This window comes from Rhinolophus sinicus, chromosome 14 (assembly GCF_057876585.1).
Source record: "Rhinolophus sinicus isolate RSI-liver-muscle chromosome 14, RSI-T2T, whole genome shotgun sequence".
Taxonomy (NCBI): domain Eukaryota; kingdom Metazoa; phylum Chordata; class Mammalia; order Chiroptera; family Rhinolophidae; genus Rhinolophus; species Rhinolophus sinicus.
This window is the reverse complement of record NC_142514.1, coordinates 63,444,247-63,471,694: the sequence shown is the minus strand read 5'-3', so window position 1 is coordinate 63,471,694 and position 27,448 is coordinate 63,444,247. Positions and strand designations below refer to the sequence as shown.

General features: G+C 39.6%; 1 protein-coding gene across 2 annotated transcripts in view; it reads left to right on the top strand.

Annotated features, from left to right (window-relative positions):
• The window catches only part of LPAR3 (lysophosphatidic acid receptor 3), a 70,843-nt gene extending 43,608 nt beyond the window's left edge, over nucleotides 1-27,235 (top strand). For both annotated transcript variants that reach the window (XM_019710190.3, XM_088791256.1), the window contains exon 3: nucleotides 25,414-27,235. In XM_019710190.3, coding sequence (XP_019565749.1) covers nucleotides 25,414-25,748 — 335 coding nt within the window. In that variant the 3' untranslated portion in view covers nucleotides 25,749-27,235. The remainder of the gene's footprint in view (nucleotides 1-25,413) is intronic.
• Nucleotides 27,236-27,448: the final 213 nt, after the last annotated feature.

The window sequence follows — 27,448 nt, the reverse complement described above, 5'->3', positions numbered from 1 at the left end:
TTTCATCTTGGAAGGATTCATAGTTCACAGAGCCTTGTCACCTACCTTCGCTCTGGGTGATGCATGGAATGGCACGAGGGCTGGAAGTCCGAGCATTTGATTCCAACTCTGCTATCGGAGGGAGAAATTTAATTTCTCTCCTCCCCAGTTTCCTCACTTATAAAAGTCATAACAGAAATGCCTGCTAGGGTGTGTTCTTAGGAGTAAATGAAACACGATACTAACAAGAAGCTTAAACAATAACATAATGGCTTTCTTGGAATTTGCTTAGTGATTTTTAAATGTTTTCAAAACTCGTCCCATGAGTTTGATTTAGCCACCCAAGAACCCTGAGCAGTAGACAGGCCAAGAATGCCGATCCTCATTTTTATGGATCAGGAATAAAGCCTAGACAGGTGACAGCATTTGTTAATCTGAACATCAAGACCAGAGCTCAATCGTAATGTAAATGGTTTTATGAATATTAAAATGCTTTGGCTCCAGAATTGAAATGCTGTTTAAAACCTTTATTAATTTTGTTGTTATGAATGTAATACCTGCTTGCTACTAAAATTTGCACATTACAGAAACGTATGATTTAGAAAATGGAAGTCCCCTTTAATCCCTCTCTTTATAGAAATCAGAACTGCGGTTAATAGTTTGATGCTCCGTTTAGCAGGTGTTTTCCATGCAGATCATGAAAGTGTGTGTGTACTACTTAGACACACATAGTAATGATTTTTGTACAGAAATGTGTTCTTAATTGTCATAGTAGTTCTCCAGCTTGCTTTTTTCATTTGACAATACATCCTAGATATTTTTTTCCTATGTGTCTAATTCTGTTCAGTGACTGTATAAGAATACATTCTATTCCACACTGAATTATTGATCTTTTATAGGCTACTTCTAATTTTTTGCCATTGCAAATAATGCTGCAGTGAGCATCCATATCTATATTTATTTATTGGGACAATTTTTATGGACTATATTATTTGAGAATTAGTAGGTCAAGAAAATGCCTGTTTAAAATTTTTGCTAGATATGTCTAAATTGTCCTCCAACAGATTATATCAGTCCACACTTCCACAAACAATGCAGTACCCTTCCTCTTTATGCTTCCCATCAATGCCAAGTTTTTATAATTCACATACCTTTAAATGAAGTATTTCTGCTTTAGCACAAGACATTTGAAAGAGTGAGAGCTATCCATCTATCAACCCCTGTCAACAAACCAAGGGCAGAAAGCATAGAGGAGTAAATTAAAGCTGGCAGGGATATGAGTACATGTTAAGCTGGAAATTGCGATATGTGGCTTCCATTCATGCAAATGGGATTTACTGCAGGCCAGGCCCTGTGTAGGCCCTGGGAATAGAGTGATAAACAAAACAAAATGTCTGCCTTCCGAAGCTTATATTCTAGTGTGGGTGAACCGTAAACAAATAATTTAAAATATAATGTCAAGTAGCGTTAAGATCTCTGATGAAAAATAAAGCAGAGAAAGGGATAAGGTGTGACGGGGCAGAGCTGGTGGGAGAGGAAGCTACCTAGATTGGATGGTATTGGGTATTTTCTCTGCAATAAGGGCTGAGCTCAGTGATGATCTGGAGGGAAAGTTCCACCTAGACAGAGCTGGCAACAGCAAGAGCAAAAGCCCTGAAAAAGAAGCAATTTGGGGTTCCAGAAATAGCCCCAAAGCTTCACTGAAGGCCATGTCAGGTGAATGAATTTGTGAAATGTTTAGGTCTTTTTGGAAGAGCAATGCTATTAGAGTAGGCCAGGATTTTAACCACTAAAACCCATCAGTGCGTCTCTGCCAATGTCCAGGAAATGTGGAGTTCACACAGCCTCTCTCCCTAGCAAAACGACTGCCTGTATTGAAACTTACAACAGTGCAAAACAGACCCACTGCACCTCAGCATGGAGAAGGTGAGGCCAACACCCTTTTATAATGGACGGGCCCTTCTTCCTGCTTCTTGGCTTCATAAGAACCCACTTCACTACTAAATGTGTTTTAATACAACTGGAGAGAAGAAATCACAATTTAAAACGAAGTTTGTTGGAAGCTGCCACTCACCAGGCCTGGGACTAAGAAGGAGTCTTACACCTGTGTCTAAGAAGAGGTCACTACCCACCCTCCTGCTGACTCAGGGACTCCAACATAGGCCAAGAGCAGCAGCCAGAGATTGAGGGATAGCTGTGTGAAGGGGAAAAGTAGACATGGTGAAGAAAAAAGGCAGGATGAGGACAGGAGCTAGAATTTTCTGCAGGGCATTGCCTCCACAGGCACTGGGCTTTTGGCTAAGCCCCGTCACTCACCCAGGCTTGGCTTACTTTGAGCAGTGTGAAGACCAAGACAGGAGTTTGCTTTTTCTTCAGCCCTTGGTCCCTCCTTTTAACCTTATCTTTTAAGGCAAGGATGAAATTGACTTGATATAAAACTTACAGAGGCTAACACACTGCTTACTTACTGGGCGGTTTATGTTTCCTGCACACTGATTCCTCCATGTCTCAACATGTAGCGAATCTTTTTTCTGTGCTCTCCTCCAAGAGTCTTGTGCAAGAGGGCTCAAACAAGAAAAACCTCCTTGTGAACAAAACAGCACCCCTGGAAGACTTTGATATCCTGCCAAGTGTGATATTGAACTTGAAATTCTAACATAGAACTGTTATTATTATCTTCTGCTTCTAAGTGGAACTCCCAATGCTACTCTCACTTACCTACATAAAGAAAAAATGTGCTTACTCATAAGTACTTTTCACAGATAGTTTCTTTAAATGACAATTTTTAAAGAGTGCTATGAATAAATAGACTGATGAGTTTATGCTCTGCATAAATATTCCTCGTTTTATCAAAATGAAAGCTAATCTACTTAAGTGCATTTCTTTAATACATCTCTTCAAAGCTCTAATTTATGAAGCTAATGGAAATATAAGGAAAATAATTTCTGCTAGTTCATTTACATCATTAAAATCACTTGCATAGCCATATATTATGTTTAGTGTTTTTTTTTTCCTTCCCCAAACTCTCTGGGAACTTTTTGGCTGTTGACCAGTGACTGAACTTTTGTCTGAGACTCTAAAAGTATAGTAAGTGATTGACCCGATAGTGTTGATTATATCATATCTGAAAGAAGCTATATGTTTCAGTTTTTGGTCCTATACTTAAATTTCGAGTTCTAGTCATGTATTAACTATTCTTTTGACTGCAAAAACAGGAACTAATTCATGCTGCCTAAATGAAAAAGAAGAGGAACAGGAGTGTCAAAGAACCCAAGGGTGTGTAGATCACCATGCCTAAATAATAGCCTGGAACCAGGGATTGGAAAGTCCTGTGATACCCAGAAAATTTTAGTCACTTTTCATCTGAGTTTCCCCAATGTCCTTGTTTTATTCTTGTCTCCATCTACAAACTGTTTTTCTTCCCCCTCTGCTACTTCTGCTTATGTGGCACAAATATGGCAGCCTGTAGTTCTGAAGTGTGTATATCAAGGTCTCTCTCTTTCTCCCATTTACAGGTTCTCTGAGAAGGGACTCACCTGGCCCAGCCTGGAGGTAGATACCAACCCTTAGACCATTCATATCTGGCCAAAAGTTGGGATCTAGGGAGAGGATTATGATTGGTCCATTCTGGGTCAGGGGCTTTGAAGGAACTAATTTTGATCAGGAGTGGAAATGGGTGTGCTAGGAGCCTCACCTGTGTAACCATGTGGCTGGAGGGTGTGTGTGTGCGTGTGTGTGTGTGTGTGTGTGTGTGCATATGCACATGCGAGAGAGACAGAGGCAGAAACAGACAGACAAGGAGAGACTGAGAGACAGAGTCAGAGTTAGAGACAAAGGATGTGATGCTTAATTACTTCAAATCTGTCACAGAAACAGTGATTGAGAGGGGTGCAGGTAGAAGCAGTCACCAGAGAAAAAGGAATCTCTGACTTGTAGGTATCCATCATGCTGTACACACTGAATGACCTGAAAGTGTAGAGGTGGAAGCTTGGAGAATGATAGAGGAGTGAGCCATTGAGAATTTTCTAGAATGCCATGGGGGCTTCATCCATTATTCTTTTCCACTAAAGGGCAAACTCCAGTGAAATCTAAGGGCTCTCCAGCTTTTTAACTGTAATGAGGTTTTGTTGTTTCAATTTTTTAAATTAAATTAATGAGTAAACATACATTTGTCATAAGGCACCATTTTATTAAATTAATGAATAAAACATTATTTGTCATAAGGTACCATTGTCTTTGCGAACCTCTCAGACATATAAAGATTTTCATGATTATGCTTTATTTTTAGTAGGATTTCATTTCTATCACAAAAATGGGAAATGGAGCTTCAGGCATTCATTAGTGACCTGTAATCTAGAAAGAAAAGGCATGAACCTCAATGAATGCTATTTTCATCACCAAGTATTGCTAAAGGATGGATCACTGTTGAGAACTGAGGGATAACATTTTTAATAAAAATTTGGGTTGTTTCTTCACAAAGAAGTCCCTGCGGGTATTGAAATGGGTCGCAGACATGAGGACAGAAGCTTTTGGTTGCTCAGCAGAGGGTCAGCTCTGAATAAAACTTTTCTATATTTCTGTGGCTGTAGCCACTGTTTTCAGCAAATGGGGTCTCCATTCCAGTAATCCCTGAGCAAAGAGAATGTTCCTCACAAGGCATGCAATACTTAACTACGCCACAAAATCCTGGCAAGGTGCTTACTCCTTTGGTTGTGCCTTAAACAAAATTGTTTTCATAAGACATCTGCTTTGCTTTTAAGAGCATACAACTAAATCCCCTTTCAAGGTTGGAAGACACCAGTTTTATCACTCTCAGTGAGTAAACTGTACAGGAAATTTTCCCCATAAAATGGAACTTTTTTGGTCCTAACGATTCTCACAAATCTGATATCGTTCTGTTAGTCTTAGGATACATTTTTTGGGGGGAACTTTCTTATAGGAATTTATCCTTTATATAAGTAAATGGTATGTTTTGACTCTTCTGGATCATTTCCTCTTTAGATTTGGTTAGCGTTCATCTGCTGTGTTTGTTTGTTTGTTAAAAAGTCTACTGCTAGGATATTTTGTAAGCAACCATTAAGCTGTTTCTCCAATGCTTTGTAACAAATTTTGGGGCGATGATGTTTAATTGCAGGAGCAGCATGTATTTGAGGTTATCATTTTCCCTTAGTCAGGTCCTCTTGCCTGTAAAGTTGAGCTAATGATAATCTTTCCATTTCACAAGTGCTTTTAGTTTCTTCATTATCACTAATGCTGATTAAAGTTCACTTAACCCTTCTGTGTCTCACTTTCTTCCTCTATAAAAATGAGATGATTAGAAACCACAGAAATGGCTATTCATTTGAGACCTGTAGTTTTAAGTTTTGTTCTAATTTTCTAAATTAAGTCCTAAATAAGCTATTGTCATTGGTTGAAAATGAAATGCTCTTATTATTCCCTAGGAGACAATGAATAAGTAAAAAAAGAAAAAAAAAAAGGAATGTAATAGTTTTGAACTTTAGAACTTTACATTTCATTTTCTGACTACCTTTAGAAAAGTTTTGAATATTTTATAAATATGAGTGGTTTTGTATGAAGTCAGAAAATAAGTCGTGAATTTATATTGCTTAATTATTTTAATGTTTGATGAAGAATCTTATGCTCAGCAAAATTGTAGAATGGATTTTTAAGTAAAAAAAAATAAGAAGTGGTGTTCATAAGACACCACAAAAATTAAATAGCAAAGTAACCACCCGATTTACGTTTTGTGATCAGGTTGTTAGGCAAGTAGATAAAGAGAATGCTATAGACAGTACATACGTGGATGCCAAGCAGGCCTTTGATAGTTGGACATAATATCCTGGTAATCAAGAAGAACTGTGGGCAGGGTGATAGGACAGTCAGGAAATTCACCAGAAACAGGACAGTTACACCTGAAGGCTGGTGATTTGGGGTAGGATTGGTGTCAACTTGGCAAGAATCTCAAGGACTGCCTGAGAACTCTGTACTCGGTCTGTATTTCCTCAGCAAAATGACAATGACTTGGAGAGGATGTAAAAAACGTTGGTTGTAGGTGGCAAAATATGTAGGGGGCAAAAAGAGGGAAGAAGAGCCAATATGTTAGATAGGAGGTGCCAGATTCCACCAGCTGTCAGCAGAGTAGAATGATATGACAAAACAAGCAAGAATAGTACTTTATAAGAATAGGGACAGTCATTAGGTTTAGGTAAAACACATGCGCATGCACACACACGCACACAGCAACTACACAACCACAAAGATAAGGAAGACCTCCTTAGAAACAGTGCATATCTGGGGGGGAGGGAAAAAGACCTAATGGTTTTTACGAACCAGAAGTACTCTAGAGTAGAGGACATCATGCTGTGTGATTGTCGGAAAGGAGACGCAACCAGAGGCATATTGATCAGATGTGAAGAATCCAGGGTTAGAGAAGAAATTGTCCCACTTTCTCTAGACACAATTCCCCAGTGGCACCGTAAGGCTAGCTCTGAACATCACTGTACCTACAGGAAAGTGACTGGGGTTTGAAGGATGCAGAGCAGACGAAGGAATTAGGGAAGTGTCACCAACGGTTACCTTAAAACAGTTTAAGAATTGTTACCTGGGAAAGGAATTATAGTTTCGAGGTTTACAAATTAGAGCTAAGATCAAGGTGTGGAAATTACAGAAAGGATATTTTAACTCATTATCAGAAGAATTTTCTAGAAATTAGAGCTATTTTCCAGTGGAGCTGGCTGTCTCCTGCAGTGGGGAGCCTCTTGTTGCAGGTGTTAGATAGATGTTAGATAACCCTCACGTGCAGTGTTAGTTAGGGATTCCTTCACCCGGTGGGAGGATAGATGGACCAACTGTAAGAGTGCTTGCAAGCCTCAGAGTCTGTGTGAGTCTACAAAAAAAAATGTGTTACTAGATTTATCGATAAGATTTTTTTTATAAGCATGGGAAGATGACTTGATCTCATTTGAACGGGCACAAGCATTAAATATTTTAATTTCATGGGTGTGTATCATCTACATAAAGCAAAACCATCCTGCCAAGGGCCTCATGCGATACATTAGCGCTGGCTGGGCTAATTAGAATTGCCAAACAAACAGGATGAGTCAGAATAAAAGCTCTGTAGGGTAAAAAGTAGGAACTGTGAAACTGAGGTTCCAGGTTATGGGAACATAATTACGGTTCATCTGTCTTCTCGTTTGCTATTGGCTTCTACCTGGTAGAAGAGTCAATTTCTGTTCTGTCAAAGGTCTCGCCCTTGGACAGATATCTGCACTTTCCTTTAGAACATACATTTATTCACTCATTTGATCATTCACGCATGAATATGTATTGATTAGGTGCCTGGGAATGCAAAAGTAAATCAGCTCTGCATACTCCTAGTCCTTGAGGTACATATGGTCTAGTAGAAAAAAACAGGCATGAAAATAAAAAACACTTGCAGCATTACTAGTGCTGTTGTAGAGGTGTGCTGAACGGAGAAGGCTCATGCTGCTTCGGCCACTTGGGTCTTTTTCACCTAGTTCCATCTGTACCGCTATGTCCTAAAAGACTACATTTACTTTAAAAATCATCATCCCTCTGAGATTCCTTAGAAAACAACAGCTAGTTTCTGCATCTCAAATAACTGGTTTCTTAGTATTTTCCCACCCCTTCTCAGACTCTTGACTTTGATTCTGACCATCTTTAAGGCTGGAGGGCAGGGTCGACAGCAAGAATGGCTAACATGCCAAGTCGTACTGTGCCAAGCGCTGCTCTGAGTACTTAATGCATCATCAGTCACGAACCCCAGGAGGTGGGTATTCTTATTATTTCCATGTTACAGACGAGGTAACTGAGGTACAGGTGAGCTCAGTAGGTTAAATAAAAAGTGCCCCAGGCTACCCAAAAGCAAGTGGCAGATCTGGGATTTGAACCCAGGCCAGTGGCCTTAGAGGCCACGCTGTTAAAACACTCTGTCATATCGCCTCTCTGAGTAGTGTCGTTGTGGGTTTTCCGAACATCAAATCGCAAAAGGCCTTTCCTGGAGTAATCGTAAGACGACATGGTCCCGTACTAAATGCTGCACCAAATGGCCTTAGATCTGTTCTCTCACTCAGGCCGCACCAACCCCAGGAGCGGGATTTTACTGTCTGTCCTACAGATGGGAAACAAGGAGATGCTCTAAGGAGTTTCAGTAAATTACCTAAGTTTACCTAACTAGTAAATTCTTCAGTCTATGTATATCATTAGGTAAAAATACCAAAGTGGTCATTGTACACAGTAATAAACAAATCCATTTGCTTCGGGAAAATAAAAATGGATATGTTGAAAGACGAAGTGTTTTTCGTATGGGCGAGGGGCTAAGGGCTTAGATGAGTTTTTTGTTATTTGAGTATCATGATATGTTTAGTTCCACAGTTTGAGTGAGACAATATCCCAGTCTCCGTGTATTCCTCCTTTATTAAGTTTAGGGTGTTTGATTTATCCAGTATCCTGGACTAAGGTAAATAGATGGTCTCTAATTCAAAAACGGACTCCTTTAAACTTTGAATGATCATTCTTAGCATCTGTGTATGTATGATTTAGATGTCTCTTCTTCACTGATTAACAACGTACAATTTATTGTTGTTGACACATGTTAACTTACTAATCTCATTTGATTACTAGAATAATAAAAGTAACTTTTTAAACAGTGGCTTCTTTCAAACTATGACATAGTTTGGTTTAAATGTGTTTGATTAACCCAAATGTGGAAGCACACGGACTGTAAGAAAAGCCTCAGACTCTTCTGTTTTAGATGATAATAAACCATCCCCAATCAGAAGAGGAATCCTTGGCTTCCCAGGGACCACTGCTAACATGGTTTTACAGTCCCTTGGGTGAATGTGTGCTGGGCGTTGTCCCCGCTTGCTGTTATTCTAGCACCACGTATGCTGCCTGATCTCAAAAGCATTTGGTATATTTATATATGAAGTGATTGGCCAGCAGGTGGGGGACAAACAGAGAGTTTTCTTCCTCCATAATAATTCCATTTTTGCATTTCCTTCATGACCCCCTCAAATCCTATCTTCTCCATCAAGTTTTGTTCACTCCCCACAACCTGCAGAGATTTCTTCTCTGAGTTCCTTTATCATTTGCCTAGTCCATTCATTTGATATATGTCATTTACTACCTTACAATAATTATTTTTATTTGTATGCACAGTTTGAGGGCAGGAATTGTTTCTTAAACCATTTGTTTTCCCAACACTACCATGTTTCCCTGAAAATAAGACCTAGCTAGAGCATCAACTCTAATGCGTCTTTTGGAGCAAAAAATAATATAAGACCCGGTATTATATTATATTATACCTGGTATTATATTATATTATATTATATTATATTATATTATATTATATTATATTATATTATATTATATTATACCCGGTCTTATTTTATATTAAAATAAGACTGGGTCTCATATTAATTTTTGCTCCAAAAGATGCATTAGAGTTGATGGTCCGGCTAACTCTTATTTTCGGGGAAACACGGTAGCATTTTGTACTGGTTCTAAGATGAGGAGGGGACCTACTTATGATTGGCAACAGAGATTGGAACCATGATTGTCCTCGCTCATAGGACAATGTGATGTTAGGCAATACGGCAGTTAGCATAGGCCTTCTTCATATTTAAACTTGCTGCTTTCCTGAATAAAGTGGTGGAAACTAAGTTCAATCTAATTTTCAGTAGAAACAATGTCTTAAAAGGGAACTGTGTTCCCACCCAAGGGGCTGCGATGTTCAGTCTTTCTCTAAAGGAAATTTTTACCAATATTGTATTTTATCAACTCTGAATTAAATATTTGTACATAACATAAAACACGGGTATGTATTTAAAGCATGCCTGTATGTGTGTATATATGTATATGTATTATCCAGGGTAAATAGAGTAAGCAATTGTATGTTTTAAGATTTTATTTAGTTTGTTTTCAAATACAGAGGGATAGGAGGTATATGGAGTTCTGGGAAAGGACTAAAGTGTCTTGAAAAAATAACCAGGAGAAACAGAGACTTACCTCTAACACCCTTTACAGGAACTGGTGGGGGGCTTAGGCAAGATAAGGCTCAGTGTGGAAGGAGACCGTTGGAAGATATCTCATGTATTAGCTAGGGTAACAAGGGTGTAACTGGCCGAGAATAAATCAATGAAAAATCACGGCAAATCAAATTGCTGTGAATCCATAATTGCCCATAAAGTAATCATCTATATGTGGGTGAACAGGCTTTTATGAGTGACCTGGAGCCATATGTATCAGTTATGCTCATGATGAAGTGTGTTTTGAATTCCAACCAACCACCTTGGAAAGTTTGGAAGTAGAATTGGCTGTTAAATAAGTTCCTAAGGTCGGTCTCCTGTGGGACCATAGCCTTGAACTTACCTTGATGGCACAGAGAGGGGCCATCTACTAATGGTGTCTGATTTGACAGTAAGCCTGTGAAGAGCGCCATGGAAATGTGGAATGGGGAGTATCTGAGTCAACCTGAGGGCAGTGACTGGGAAAAGCTTCGCAGAGAAGGTAACAAATGAGCTGGGCTTCAAAGAATGAGGAAGAGGTCAGCAGGCAGTAAAGGTGGCGGAGGGAAGAAAGTGAAGGAAGTGTGGGTGTCAGAACTAATTTGCCTTCTTCCTTCCTCCCTTTGGCCTGCCCTCTCTCTGGATGGGGTGTGTGTGTGTGTGTGTGTGTGTGTGTGTGTGTGTGTGAGTGTGTGATGAACTATTAGGTTGGTGCAAAGTAATTGAAGTTTAAAAGGTTAAAGATAATTGAAAAAAACTACAATTACTTTTGCACCAACCTAATAGAATGCCAATGTATTTATTTGAACTGAGGAAATGTAATTTCTAAGGGATTCGATACTCAGTACCTGCCAAGTCCAGTTACAGTCTGAGGTTGTCTTTTGAACAGAATCAGAACAGTAGAGAGACAACCCAGCCATGCGGATGGGGACAATGGGGACAAACCCCTTGACCAAGACTTTTCTCCCTGGCAATTGCATAGGGTTGTTCTAGACGTCCTGGCTCTGATGACATTCTTTTCCTAGGATATTTTTGCCTTCAGTCAGATTTCAGTAAAGGTGTTGTAGGTCTAGGGACTAGGATAAGATCCCTTTAAGGTGACTTTGGTTTAGGGTTTCACTCAAAGAGCAACCTTTTTTTTCCCCTTCTTTCCAGGTTCCTGTGCAATACCTTAATGGCTTCTCCTTGTACTGCTTGCAATGTCTGTCTTCCCTTTCATTATCTTTTACACATATTCTATTTTCACGTCCTCCAAGCTTCCTTTGCTTTCTTCTGTTTTCATCCTTACTATATACTTAAGGCACTCATTCCCTCATATCAAATTTTGAAAATTTGCTCAATGCAAACTAAAATTATGTTTCCAAATAATGTTGTTTTTTTTCTGTTTTCTGATTGCATAGCATGTCCATTATAGTAAATTATTAATCAGGTCATGTTTTACCAATAGTTTTATTTTTCTTAAATATGAACCTGACTGATAACATTCAGATTCTTGGGCCCTACTCCAGGCTCCTAGGATCAGAACTTCCAGAAGGGGATCTAGAAAGCACTGTATACGTGGAAGGTGTCTGTAGGTGAATTAAATGGTGAAGTTCCCATTTTTATGCTGACTTTCCAATTGGGGTGATGGACAATCAGTAAATTAATCAGTCAGCCAATCAACCAATAAACGAAGTAAGTGCGGACAGTGACGTGAGGAAATCAAGCAGAATTATGTCCTATGGCACAATGGAAGCCCTCTCCCAATGGCACACCTGGGGCTGCGACCTGAACTTTGAAAAAAGGAGCTGGTGAAGTCAGGAACTGGAAAAGAGCTTGTGTCTAACTTGTTTACCTCTGTGTCCTGGCTAATGAGCAGTATCATTGACTCCTCACAGGGGCTCAATAAATATTTGTTGGATGATTCATGAAATCCTGGGATAGCAGTGTTTATACCCAGGATGTGTACAATGGAATTAAAATGAGCGCTGTTTAAATTGGAAGGGTTCACGAAGTTAGGTGGGGTTATCCTCACAAAGAGGACACAAGCAGAATTCCTGAAGAACAAGAGAAAATGAAGAAAACAGGAGCACGAAGAGCATCTGACAATCATAGAACGTGGTGGGGGGGAGGGTGGCAGCTAAGGGGTTGAGGAATAAAGAGACTAAGAAGATAAGTCCGCGTTTGCATCTCAAGCATCACTGTATTGCTGGTTAAAGGTTAATCAGTAATTATTGCCATATTGTTGGGATTTGAGCACTGTCTCTTACTAGCGTTGCTTTGTATATTACAAAGTAAACCAAAAAAAAAAGGTCTTTAGGAAACAAAGCTAGTGTCACGTTACTTTCCTTTAAAGAGAATTATGATAAATACCAATTCTAACTAGTTTAGGGAAAAGTTAGATACGATCACAAGTAACAAGTGGAAGCTATTTCAACAGAATTTTAATGGTGCTCTGATTCATACTCCTGCCAAGTTAAAATTATAGATGTTTGTCATTTGGATTGTTTTCCCTTCTTGGCAGGAGAAAGCATCAACAATGCAAAGTGAGTTATTGGAGAAGCTGGCTGTTTAATAATTAGCAGGGTGTACTCACAACAGAGTATCTCCGCATCTGTGTGTATGCGTCCAATGCGTGCTTACGCTGCTTTCATGTGAGGGCTTGAAATGGGGGGGTGGGGGAAGAGGTGAACCTGTTTTCCTGTGTCCTTGTACCAGTTTTCAGATCTCAGATGAAACTTTGAAACTGAGCTATAAACAACTCGCTTAATAACCATTTTGTTTGTTTGCTTGCTTATTATTTATTTAATTGTAATAAATATGGTGGTGAGCTAGTTTTCATGTTTCATGGCAGAGAATGAATTCTTTAAAGTCGCCCATGCAGATATGAATTGTGTTTTCTTGGTGTCCCTTAATTTATTTAATCTATAAAGCAATCTCTGGCACTTACCCCCATAGTGGAAAATGTCCTCTGAGCCCTCAAAGCCTTTTAATATGTTTCCCTCCCTCCCCCCATGTCATTCTTCAGAGCTTTATTGACTTTATTTGGCTGCCGTTCTTACTAAACTTTCTGAGCACACAGTACCTAAGAATCAGCTAACTGAAGGGCAGGAGGGCTTGTCAGAGCCACAGGGACCTCTGGCTGTGGATAACTGATGGGCTCCATCATGAGGGCATAAGGGAAGGGCAGCTGTCCAGTGATGTCACTCACTGTAGGGGTAACGGATGCTCATGGTAAGTGACACAGTTATCAAGAAAAGGCAGAGGTGTGATTAGTAAGCTCCCATTCATGAGGAAAGGCTTCGGTTGAAAAGGTTTTTAACCTTCTGTTATCTGGAAGATAGACTTATATGGACCCTCATTCTATGATAATAGATAAATGAAGGAATCCAGCGAGCCTCACTCCCATAATTTGTAATCTCTGGTGGCTTCCACCTCCCCTAGCCCTTGTTTTTAAATGGAGACCAGTCATAAGTATGCTCTGTGGGTAGGGAGAAGTGATCTTTTGGAACCTTTTGTCTCAGTGGACGGCACAGTATATTTCTCTTTCTTTACCTTTGTGCTTTTGTGATAAATGTACAACTAATGGGGAAAAATTTAAATTAATACTGCAATAACAAATCTCACATTTTACACAATTGGTTTTTATTGATTCCACTTCAAGGGTTATGCCATGGCCTTACCATTGAATGACGTTCTCAGACTCTTGCTGTGCATTTCCCTGTTTAGTAAACGACCTCTAGGTAAAATGGAGGGAAATTGCCATTAAGAGATTTGTTGGGAAAGAGAGTTTGACCTTCTCATTTCTCAACTACGTAGGATCAATCTTGTGGTACTTCTTGCAGTGGAAATCTAGTGCATGCAAATATATCTGTTCCCAAAATGGAAACAGAAATAGCTTTAGAGAGAGCACATTGTTTTAAAAAAAAAAAAAAAAATATATATATATATATATATATATATATATATATATATATATATATATTCTCATGGCAAAAAATTAAGACAACAATAAAAGATGTAAGGAAGAAGGAAACAGTCAGTTGAATCATATGGCCTGGAGATTATATCTGCTAGGATATTTGGATATTTTGGGATCTTTTCCAAGTGCACACATGTACACACATAAATGCATGCTTAATTTGTATTTTTCAATGAGAATGGAATCACATTATTCACAGTCTTTTGTAACCTTTTTTGTCAGCTGAGCAATGTATTATGAACATCTTTTATACATGTTATTGTTTTCAATAGCTGTTTTAATAATCACTATTATGATTGTTTTCAGTAATATTATTTCCAATCAATATTATTGTTGATTTCAACATTATTATCATTTTCAATTATTTCAATATTATTTCAACAATATTGTGACCAACAACCGGTGACCCGACTTCCTCAGCTGGGGGAGCGCAAGGCTCACAATACCAGCATGGGTCCAGGGAGCTGTGTCCTACACAACTAGACTGAGAAACAACGGCTTGAACCAGAGTGGGGGGGGGGGGGCAGAAGAAAGGGGAAAAAAAGATATAAAAGGGCACTTCTCTGAGGATGTCAATCTAACAGAGATCCAAATGCCTACACAAATAAGATATAGTGTAATAAATTGTGTGTGTGTGTGAGAGAGAGAGAGAGAGAGAGAGAGAGAGAGAGAGCATGCGGGCTTGTGTGGGCATACAACAGCAACTGCAGCCCCCTCCCAGATGTGTTCATACATTGCCTAAGGAAGTACAACAGGGGAAGTAACCACTGGGCAGTCAGAACTAACATGTTCTGAGTGTTCTCTGTTTTGGGCACTCTCTACACATTCTCACAAAAACCCTGTTGGGTTGGTATCAACATGCTCATTCTATCACTAACTAAATGGTGGGAGAACCAGGAAGATGAACTGATTTGCCCACAGTCATTAACCAGGATTTCAACTCAGGGTCTGCTTGAGCTCAAGCCTACACGCTTTTTACTATACAGGGATGGGAAGTGGATTTCGTGTGCAGGGCAAATTCCAACTGATTGCTAGAGGCCACTTGGAGCATTGTGCTGTGAAGGATTTTAGGCCATATCGGGTTCAGAAGCAAGTAGTGTGGTGGATTAATGATGGTGGCCATGGGTGTAGGAGGGAAAGTGGTAACCGTTATGTCAGGACTTTGTAGTTCCCGAGCTACACCCTGTTGTCACTCTTCCAGGCCCAACTCTCTCTCACTCAAGTCCTCCAGCTCCTACTACTTCCTGTTTCCTTCTTCTGAGCTCAGAATGGTGATTTGTGCCATCTGGGTGTCCAGAATTTTGTGTCCTGCTCAGGTCAGCATGCAGCGTTCCATGCTGTAACCCTTTAGAAAAGTTTCAAAACCACCAAAGGTATCCCCTTTACATTGCCCCAGGACCCTACTCTGTGCTAATGGTAGTTTCTGTGATAAGATATTACATGTCTACAGCTTAATATGTTAATGTTTCAAGTAAGGGGTAACGCAGGCCTCCCTAATTTAAAGGAGTGACTCCAGCAGGAAGAATTTCAGATCCTTGGGCAGGTTAGTTGGGATCTGTCAGTAAGATTATACCAGGCAAGTAGTTGCTACTCTGCCAATACACACAGCTGACCTCACACCTTTTCTTAGACACTACAGAGCCCTCGATGTAGTAGTTAGTGAGGTACTGAGGTGTTGTTGGTCCAAACCTACGATGCTTAAAGAAGAATCTGGAAGAGGAGATGGTGTTTTCTTACATATGCACTTTATGATCGCCAGCTGCTGCCCAGAGTTAAACACTAGAATTAAGGCTAGGCTGTGGTTCTAGCTGGTATGCCTCAGCTTTAAATTTTATCTCGTAACCCCTTGGCACCAAGATTTTTAATTTTCCAGAGCTGGCCATAAATTTAAAGCAAGTGTTTCTAAAACCAGTTGTCAGAGTAAAAAGATCCAACAGTGGTAACAATAGTGTTAAATGAATCATTTGTGGAATGTTTAAGTGCTCACCATCTATTTGAAATGTCTTAGTGTTTTCTTGTTTTCTGCAGTAAAAATAAGTCAGGTTTACTAAAGGTATAAATTTTCATTCCTTTCACATATGTGACAATCTATTTTCTGAATTATTGCACTTCTAAAACACTGTGGGTAAATGACTATGAATTTGAATGCAAACCACATCTGGAAGTGTTATTTTTAAATTATTTAGTGTGGTAAGAACATTTTCACTTGAATATTCTATTAATGTGTAACTTACTCTTTATAATGCTCCTAACCAAGAATAGCCATTTACTTTTAAATTTTAGTTTTAAAATTCTTTTCAAATAGAAGACAGCTTCCCTGAGATGAGTTTCACAACCTGATTTTTATGTAGAGTTGCAATTTACTATTTCAGTAAATCAGACAGCTCTGTGGCTTACTAGGTTAGCATTATTGCTTGTGCCCTGCCACTTTTTCCTGGACTAAAAACAAAGAATAACAGAGTGAACATATTTAAAATATATCTTCCTCTTTGATGAAATGAGTAGTCTGTGTGCCAAAGTGAAACTATTCTGTGGGAGTGATTGCTTTTGTTATGGATGCCTCATTTGTGTGCCACTCACATGACAAGATTTCTTTTTAATTGCATGTGTGAATTTTTGAACAGATGAAAATAAGACTAACTTGTTGGAATAGAAAAGTATGAGTCTTGAAGAACAGGCTTCATGCAACCTGAGGTCTCAATCTTTTACACATCCTGTCACTAAAATCCCAAGAATGCTGAATTATCTTACATACATTCCAGTGAGGGGCCCTTTTTCCAGATAGACTGATATTCTTTCTTATTTCCTATAATGTGGGGCTGAGGTATTCACCAGAGTATTGTTTGAGATATTTTCAAAACTTCCAAATAAAGGAGGGAGGGTGTCAGTTATATATTGACTAGGGACTTTTGAAAGACCTTTTATTTCACTTGTCACCATATTTTCATTTGTAATTGTAGCTTCCAAAGTGTTAGACATTCCTTAATTTGATGTTTCTGACTATCTTAAATTACAGTTATTTCATTAAATTACAGTCATATCATTTCACTACTTAATTGAATATTCTAGTATATGATTCACTATACTTTAAAAATTAACACTGAACCCATGATATTGGTTTTCGACTATAGCACTAAAACTAGTTTATTTAATTAGAGAAAAGTTCATTGGTAGCCTATTTGGACTATTAGTGAGTCTCTTAAACAGATACTGAAAGAACATACAACATCATTAAAATAAAAAATAATTGCTTCTTATCAATATAACTGAACTGTCACTAGGCACTAGAAGGAAATGAGAACTATTATCCAAATGTAATCATGAAGACATTCATGTTTAGTAGCTGGCACGTGGTAAATATTTATTAATGGAGGGACATATGGCTTCAGTGCCCACCTATGGCCGATGTCTCCCAAGTCAATATTAGCATTTGGAGCTCTCAGAGCTCTAACCCACATCTCTCCGCCTGGAGGAGCCACAGATCCTCTAAATGCCCAATGCCTAAAACAGAACCACTCTCTCCTTCTAAACGGGTTCCTTGTCTGTCTCTCCCACTTAATTATCAGAACCACATGCTACGCAGTCACCCCGGATTCTTTCCTCTCCCTCATTTCCTGGGTCCAGTTCTCATATCAAGTGTTACCATTTTCCCTCCTTACTGACTATCTAACGCCTCTATGTCTCTCCAGCTCCACCACCACTACTTTTTCCAATCCTTGTAATTTCACCTAACTTTTAGCCCGTCTTCAGATGAGTCTCCCTGCTTGGACCAGTGGCTCTCCCCAGGGAGCTGGTTAAAACTGGAGATGCCCAGGTCAGACCTTCATCAATTTCTCATTTGGTAGGTCTGGGTGGGGCCCAGAAATCAGAATTTTAAGCCGGCATCTAGGTGATTCTAGTGCAGGTGGGAGCAGACTTCAAGCTTCACTTACCTCCACTCCATCCTGAGTCCTCAGACAAAACTTGCTCTAAATGTCAGACATCCATGTCCTGATTAAAAGTCTTCAAAGAATGATCATTCTATAGCAGTAGTTTTCAAACTCTGCCGAGTGGGATTCGCAGGGGTTCTCCAGAGGTGCCTCAGTGTGTGTGTGGGGATGAGGGGCAGTGGTTGTGGTGCAATGAGAAGAGTGAGTTCTGCTACAAAAGACTTGAGTCAATTCCCCCACCCCTCACCCCATTTCTTTCTTTAGTCAGAGCAGATCTGATTTTGAAGATTAACAACAGATTTCCTTTGGGAAGTGTTCTTCTACTTCCTTTGAGAATGACTTGAAAAAAAACCACTGATATGTAGAAGTGGATTTCAAACTTAAAAACAAACAAATGTGGGACCGCCATAAGAAATAGTGTACGTTCTATATCGTGGCCCACTGCACACACATATTTTTGTATGTAACCAAAACAATTTTCATGAAACATACCCTGACGATAGCTGATGTTTTCTGATGCACTCTGATGTTTCCTGTTCTGTTTTATTTTTTAGAAAATTGCTGGTTGGAATTTTGCAAACATTGCAAATTTGCAAAATTGATTCCATGACCTGCTAATGAGTTGCAACTGAGTCCGAAAAACCTCTGGTCTAGCCTTTCTCTGTGGCATTCCTTTATGAACCTGGAACATGGAAATATTTTCTTAATCCTCCTATGGATGGTATATGACTCATACCATTCTAGGTACTTGGGAGAGAGGTTAATTCATTACTTACAGTGGAACCCTGTGGGCATTCAGGCTTAATGCTCCTGATAAACTCCTGGTAGAAAAAGGCTTTGGGGTCTAACCTAAACAACAAATCCACACTCCTGAGTATGCCCACAGGATCCTTCCAGATCTGACTCAGGTCTAGCTCTGAGACGTCATCTTACTTCCTCAATCACCTATACAGGTTAAGAACATCCCAAACTATCTGGAATTCCCCAAATGCATGCTATTTCTTACCTCTGCACAGTCATTCTTGACCTTTAACACTCAGCTTCACTGAGTGTCATTTCACTTGAAACCCTCCTTACCAGTAGTCAGAAGCATCACAGCCAGGTTCCGTACCTGTCAGTGCCTGAGGTGAAGGACTGTACCCTGTTTGCATTAGCTGGTGCTGCAGCTAGTACAGTACCTGGTCCCATGTGGGTGCTTCATAAACTTCAATCAAGTTCAACTGACTCATCTCCACTCCATACTTAGTTCTAAGGATACAGACAGGTATAAGGCACAGCCTGCATGCTTAGGGAGCTTAGCATATGAGAGATATATGTATTTAACACTACAGCCAATATAGCACAATGCTCAAGAGGTTGCATGAGGGAGTCAGGCCTGGGTTTAAATTATGACTCTTCTATTTACTGGCTTCTGGGCCTAAGACAAACGCTTGAGCCACTCTAAACTTCAAATCCGTCGTAGGTAAGACTGGAATAACAAGAGTAGCAACCTCATAGGCCTGTGAGTTTTAAATGATGGATGCATATAAAGCCCTGAGCACACTGCCTAGCCCAGGGCTCTTGGGAAATATTAGAGTAAAATCAAGCAGGTAATGTGCCCCATGCCACATGGATAGTGTAGGAAAGTGCCACAGGAGTTGAGAGGACAGACTGGTCGCTGTAGGTTGGGCATATGGGAGAGGTCCGAGGGTAGGTGGACCATGAGCTAAGCTTAGAAAGAAAAGTAGATCTTAGATCAGGAATTCGAGGCAGTGCGAACCAGAGAAACAACACAGGCCAGAGGAAGACTGTGGGCGCCTTGTCTGTAGATGAGTTTCACTGCTAGTGTGTGTGCATTTATTTATCCGTATCATGTGCTCAAACATCTGTCCAAATGGGAGCTGAAGGTATTGATCTCTAGTGATGCTTGTTTTCTTATCTTAAAGAATTTTGCCTCCTCTCTCTTTTCCATGACTCTTTGCTAAGTCTGTACAGAGTCTACAGTTTTGCCGATAGGGTTAGCTTGATGAAACCATTTAGGGTCAGCTTAGAGAAATGGTTTATAAAACTGGCTGCATAGCATCATCACCAAGGGAACTTTCTAGTCCTACACATTTCCATGTCCCACCCCAGAGATTCTGACTATTGGGTCTGATGTGGGACGAGGGAATCTGCATTTTTTTAAACAAGTCTGGGAAACAAACAAGTCAAATGTGTTTGAATTTTATGGGGAGTTGAAACATAGTTTTATAGAACTTAGCCATTTTTTACTTGGAAAAGAGTTCAGAAGCCACTTAACACTACCTCTCATTTAGGAAAAGTCCTGTCCACATCTCCAGAAGATCCAGGCAAAGGAAATACCCTGCTCAAGGGAGGCTCTCTACCTGCTGAACAATCAATTCCTCTTCTAAAAAGCTTCATTCCTTAAAAAAAAAACACCTCTTACATCCAAATTCTGCCTCTTTGTGCTTTTCCATTTGTTTCAGGTGGCCTTCTGCAGTGGCCCAGGATAAGCCTGTGCCTCTTTCTAGGTGATGGCCTTTCAGGTTTGGGAGACAGTGGACAACACATCATGTCTTTCCTTAGCCTTTTCTTCTCTAAGAGAAACATACCTGATTTCTTCCATTGGTACCCAGATAGACACCTCGGATCTACTCCTATCTGTTAATTTCTGATTTAAAAAAAAAAAGTGATTCGGGGTTGGCTGAGCTCTTTTTGAAAACTCTGCTTGTTCCCAGCTGTCATGGTCTAAGCGTTGAGTCTAAATACTAAAAAAACACTAGTATTAGTTTTTTCTTCCAAAATTATTGGAAATTGGTAGGGGACTGACTGATATATATTTCCCAGGAGCCATCATCTGCTGTTCTTTTAAGAAATAGGCCAGTTGCCCATTTGTATGTTTCTGACATTGCACACATTCTCCAAGAATTCTCCAAGATTACCGTTTCCCAAGGCCATACCATTCCTGACATATTTTTCTTTTAAATTTTTTGGGGAGGCCTCATATGTAGCTGCTGACATACAGTAAAATCCCCAAAAGAATGAACTGTTAGCTAAACTGTGCAGCTACTCCAAGGTGTGTTTGGAGGGCAGCTTTGTTGCCAGGTGGAGGAGTCGTGGATCTGCGTGTGGTGTTTCCCAGGGTTACTGCCCAACTGTAATCATCATCTCAGACAACACCGCTGAAGCACCCTTTCTTTACTTCAGCAGTTACTGTGTTTGGGCTGTTCTGTTAAAGGAGACTTGCCTTTTGTTATTCTTGGAAACAGTAGAAAGGAAAGGTCAGCAAATTTGTGTTTCTCTTCTTACTCCCATAACCAGCACATATTTTTGTTGGAATTCTTTCTCCCTTTCTTCCTCCCCTTCCTTCCTTCCTTCCTTCCTTCCTTCCTTCCTTCCTTCCTTCCTTCCTTCCTTCCTCCCTCCCTCCCTCCCTCCCTCCCTCCCTCCCTCCCTCCCTCCCTTCCTTCCCCAGAAAATCTTTCTGTTAGCAAACCAAAGAATGACTTAATTGTGACATATGCCGCTTCACAGTGAGATATGACATACTATGATTGGGATTTTAAGCCTGTCCTCCCATCTCCCACCTCTTCTATCACTTACTTTGTAATAAGATCCTTTATGGCCCTCTGCTGAGAAGTCTAGCATGTGGACAGAAGCATAGGCTTTGATGCCAGGTTTCTGGGTTCAAATCCGGCTCTTACACTTATCAGCTGTGTGACTTTTAGCACATTACCTAACTTCTCTGCGCTTCAGTTTCCTCAGGTTTAAAATGAGGGTAGTATTAGTACCTATTTCCAAGGGTCTCCATGAAGATTAAATGGTTAATTCATGTAAAATGCTTAAAACAGTGCCTGGCATGTAATCATTGCTCAATGAAAAGTTTGTCAGATGTTGATTGAGTGAATTATGTAATTCGATACAAAGGGAAAATATATGAATCACCACCACATATGACAAACAGAACATCGATTTGAAGATTTAGAGTGTTTCAGTCCCCTTACTAATCCAAACCAGAGGAGTTTCATCCTGGGGGAAACAAAGTTTTCATGGTTTAAAAACAAAAAATCCCATTTATAAAAAACAATTTTTAGGAAAACATATTGTCAACTTACTCTTATCTTTTTTTTTTTTTTTGATGTGTATACTGTGTTTCCCCAAAAATGAGACCTAGCCGGACAATCGGCTCTAATTCATCTTTTGGAGCAAAAATTAATATAAGACCTGGCATTATATTATATTATATTATATTATATTATATTATATTATATTATATTATACCGGTCTTATACTATAGTAAAATAAGACTGGGTCTTATATTAATTTTTGCTCCAAAAGACGCATTAGAGCTGATTGTCCGGCTGGGTCTTTTTTTCGGGAAAACAGGGTATGTGTGTATGTGTGAAATACATAAAAAAATGATATAAGATATATGTACAGATTAAAGAATAACATTTAAATAACACTTTATAAAAAAACACCTATGTACTTGCCACCCAACGTAATAGAACATTACCAGTGTCTTTAAAACCTCCTACATGCCCCATCCCAGTGGCCTTCTCACCTACAAAAATAACCATATCATAAATTTTGTGTTAATCACCTTGCTTTTCTTTATGGTTTTACCACTTTTGGATGCAATGTTAGACATAAAATTGCTTGGATTCACCTGCTTTTTAAAAAACTATACCACAATTAATGCTGAGTTTGGTTATCAAGATATTTGGACTCATTTCCAGCATCTTATTTTGTTATTTATTTGTCCCACTTTTGTATGTTTCACTCCTCCCTCCTTTCTTTGGATTTGAGATCTTTTTATCTTTTCTTTATAGTTCCGTTCTTCCCTTCCCATTGGTTTGAATTTACATACTCTGTTAAATTTTGGTGTATGTATTTAACAATATATAAAGTTAATCAATATTTTTCTCTCCTTCTCATTAACACAAGGACCTTGATCAGAATTTCTTTGGAATTATGCAATTTCACACCGAAAAAAATCTTCACATCAAAGTTGGTAGCTACGGCTTTTGATGTCTGGTTCATTTAGTTCTTCCCTCTTGACAACATAGTACCCTCTCTTGGGAGTAGCAGATGGAACAAAAGTGTTACTGTCATGGGAAATACAAACCCTGAGAGCTGGCTGGGGCCTCAAAGATGATCTAAACTAGTGTTTTTCAAACTTTTTGACTTAGCCCAACAGTGAGAAATAATGTTTTATTTCATAACCAATACACACATAAATATGGTATGTAAAAATAAAACAGAAGTTTTATGAAATAGTGTTTCCCTTAGTCTATGTGGGACAGTCTGAGCCTTTCCATTCCATTCTTTTATCAAAGGGGAGGCAGCGGGTGGGGAGTGGGGGGAACTAGGGTCTAAACCCATTGATTGTACATCCACTAAAGGGTCCAGACCCGCAATTTCAAAACCCTAGAGCTAGCCTAAGTCCCCAGTTGACAGCTTAGGAAGCTGAAGCCCAGGTTAATGATATGGGTCTCCCATAGTTGTACAGTAAGTGAAGACTTAAGACGCAAATCTCGGAATTCTTGTCTCCAAGTTCACTTCTTCATTCACATATGTCAACCAGACCAAAAATAATACAGGGTAGAGAAAAAAAGGTGCCATGGGTGAGCTGTAATTATGAAATGGGAAATGAAATTCTCCTGCTACCTCCTAGACGTCTAGTTTTGGCAGATGTCTTTGACAAAGCATCTCAACATAACCAATTCAGTGTGGGACACCACTTCCCATTACCTGTGGCTTTCACAACCAGCCCTCACCGTCCCCATTATCCTCATTTTAGAAATGAGGGAAAGAAGGCTCAGAGAAGTGATTTGCCTCCTTCATGTAGCTCATAAGGTGAGGAGCTGGGCATACCTGTCTAAACAAAGCTTATGGCATTTCATAGCGTCACACTGCCTCTGTATAATTCTTGACTTGACTTGCTTATTACTATACCTCACAGAAAGAAGATAAAACAGCAAGAGGACTACTGTTCTGGACTAATTCTCACCAGTAAGAGTAACTACCATGTTTCCCGAAAATAAGACTGGGTCTTATACCATATTTCCCCAAAAATAAGACCAGGTCTGACATTAATTTTTGCTCCAAAAGACACATTAGGGCGTATTTTCAGGGGATGTCTTATTTTTCATGTACAACAATCTACATTTTATTCAAATACAGCCATGTTATCTTCTTCTGGAACATCGTTATAACATACTAAATGCGATCTTAACTGGGGCTTATTTTCAGGGTAGGTCTTATTTTTGGGGAAACATGGCACTGGTGATGTGGTTTGCAGAGTAACATGTTTATTCTGTCTCCTGAATTAGCACTTTAGGTCCTGGGGTGCATGCTCTTCATTCACTGTCTAGTACAGCTCCTGGCACATTGTAAGCTCACAGGGAATATTTATTGAATGGATAAACCAAGGTGTTTAGAAATGAGAAGGACTTTGGAAGAAAGAAACCACATCACAGTATGGAGGCAGGTCACACTGTAACCCAAAGCACAACCTATAGTGAAAGATGGCCTGGGTTCAAAATTAGATGTCCCTTACAAGCTATTTGATCATGAGCAAGTTACTTAACTTCTCCTGTGCCTCAGTTTCCTGGGGATGCTAACGATGCCTCCCTCATTGTCTGGTCCCATGAGTTAATAAAGGGAAGCGTTTACATCAGTGCCTGGCTAATAGTAAGTATTGTATAATCACTGTTATCTGAGGTTATGAGGACGAAGTGGGGGAATTTTGAACCTATACCTCATATTTTAGGCAGAACATGTCAAAGTTTAGAGGTAAGGTAAGTGTGATCAGATGGCTAGAGACTCAGACTACCTTTCATGTGCAGTTGGTGCTAAAATTGTGCTAAGTAAATGGGCTAAAAAGCACATCTCTATCTCATTATGAAAGAGATTTATTTATGACGAAAAAATCTCAGTCCAGAGCAGATTCTTAAGCATATGGCCTGTGCCAAATATGTCAAAAAGAACCTAGTGCTTGCTAAGCACCAACATGGATTTAGAAAGACTAAAATGTTTGAGCAGGTGACTTAGTTAAAAGACATGGAGAATGCCATAGATGAAATGTGTCTCATTTTCAGAAAGCATTTAGAAAATCTGATGAGAGTGTGTGGTTAAGTGTGTGAGGCCTCCCCACAAATGCCTCTGGGCCTCATTTTTCTCATCTGCAAAATGTGGACAGTGACCCGAGCAGCCTCCTACTGTGGTTCCGAGAACTAACCGAGATGAGGTGTGCGTAGTGCTTAGTAAGCAGGCGGTAAATGTAAGCCCCTAATTACGAGACCCGATAAGAAGATGAAATAGAATGTGGCTAGTAGTCAAAGGGTTCTTAGCTGTTTGCCTCTAACATGCCCAGGTCTCAAAATGCTCAGGTGAAAGGTGGGAGTGTGCTTTGCAGTTGTCAAAACAAATTCTAAAGGTCTCTTGATGCCGCTGACTGAGTGCTGGGTCAGAAGAAACCTGAATGAGCAGCCTGAGGTCTGAGCACCTGTTGCTTGCTTTTCTCTCCCTCCAGGGGCCTTCGTCGTGTGCTGGACCCCGGGCCTGGTGGTTCTGCTGCTTGACGGCCTGAATTGCACGCAGTGCAGCCTGCAGCACGTGAAAAGGTGGTTCCTGCTTCTGGCACTGCTCAACTCCCTCATGAACCCTGTCATCTACTCTTACAAGGATGAGGACATGTACAGCACCATGAAGAAGATGATCTGCTGCTTCTCTCCGGAGAAGAACCCAAACAGGCGCCCCTCCCGCATCCTCTCCACGGTCCTCAGCAGGAGCGAAACGGGCAGCCAGTACATGGAAGATAGTATCAGCCAAAGCACGGTCACGGTCGGCAACAAGAGCAGTTCCTAAGCCGTGGATGCCCTGCGCCCACCCCAGCCTCCACTGGGAAAACAGCTGTAGAGAATGATTACTTGTCTCTAATAAAGCCCTCACACATTGTTATTTGAGGTCTAAATTAATCATTGCTAGATTAAATAAAAAAGAATTGTTTTACATAATTGAAAAGCATGGGCCGTAAAGAGAGGACACAATGCATTTAGAGAAAATGCACAGAAAGAGGGAAGAAAGCACAGTGGATTCCTTCCTGCTTGCTGTCCTGTGAACCGCTTGGAGCACCGCCGGCCTGGCCATGCATTCAGGGCTCTGCTGCCATCTTGTAGCCATTCTCTCTGTGTTTTAAAAGATATTGGTAAAGGGCGAAGGCCAAAATAAATAATAATGTTACTTGAACCACTTTGTGTAGCTGCTTGGAAAGCCTATGTAGTTCTTTCTGCATGCAATGAAAATTGTGTAAAATGTTTCAGCAATGGTATTTTTTTTCCTCAAAGAAACCATGGCCAGTAGTTCGGTGTTCAGTAGGAATATCAGAATAACAAATCAGTAAGGGCTCCAGATAAAACTTGATTTTTAACTGAAAGACCATCTGAGGAAAAAGATTTAAAGTAAGAACAAAAAAGGTAAATGTTAAAAATCTTCTCTTAAAGCAAAAAAAAAAAAAAAGGAAAAAAGTCGAATGTGGTCCTCTAAGCATGCATGTGTGTATAAACGCGCCTGTATATTTTTATACATTTCAAATTTGTATTTAAATACATCAAGGATAGTGATAGTGAAGTAAATTCACTGGCCACCTAGACTTTCCATTCTAGGATTATAGCTGTAGAAATGACCTGTTGTACTCTAAAAAAGAGAAAGAGGTGATTCATTTGAAAACAGACATACAGCAAAGCAAAAGGTATAGTGACAAGCAGCCTGGATTCTTTCCATATAAGATCAAATACGACCTCGACTCGAGTCCTTATTTTCAGTTACCTCCATACCACTGGTGGCTTGTCAGAGTTAGTATGTGGAATAATTTTCACGTCTCATATTTTGCCCACAGTTATTGACATGCTTCTGGTACTTGTCTTACTTGTGGACTGAATTTTGATGTGGGTCCTATTTAAAATATTTCTCCTTCAAAGACCTAAGTAGGCAACCTGAAAGGCAAGTCAGTAAGAAAAAAATGTTTCATATACATAGGCTACTGACCAAAGTTTTCTATGTAAAGCATTTACAGTATATTCTGATTTTAAAGTAAGAATAACTTCAAGGCAGATATTATAGTATTTATGTAGTTTGCAAAAGAAGTTTACATTTTGTTTTGCTATTGTGATATAACATTTATGTGCAAGAACTACTTATAATAAGAGGATTTGTAAAGTCATGCTTTTAGATATAATGGCCTAAAATAGAGAGTATTATGATTTGAAGGTATAGATTTCACAAACTCTGTGTAGTAAGTGGGTCTATTTGAAGCTTGTATCAAAGCTACCTATAAAATAAAATTTTGAAAACAATCTCTTCTCTCCTGTTGAAGTGCATTACTGCTTTGTGTATTTTCTAAGTAAAAATATAGTTTGTAGTAAGTATAGCACACATTTTTATTGCAAAAGAAAAATCACATTTGCCACGAAGTACGTACTCTCTCTTTTATGTAAGCATCTTGAAGCTGCAGCTGGCCAAAGGGTGGGGAGTTGAAATTGAATTCTCATCCCTGAATAGCTACTAAG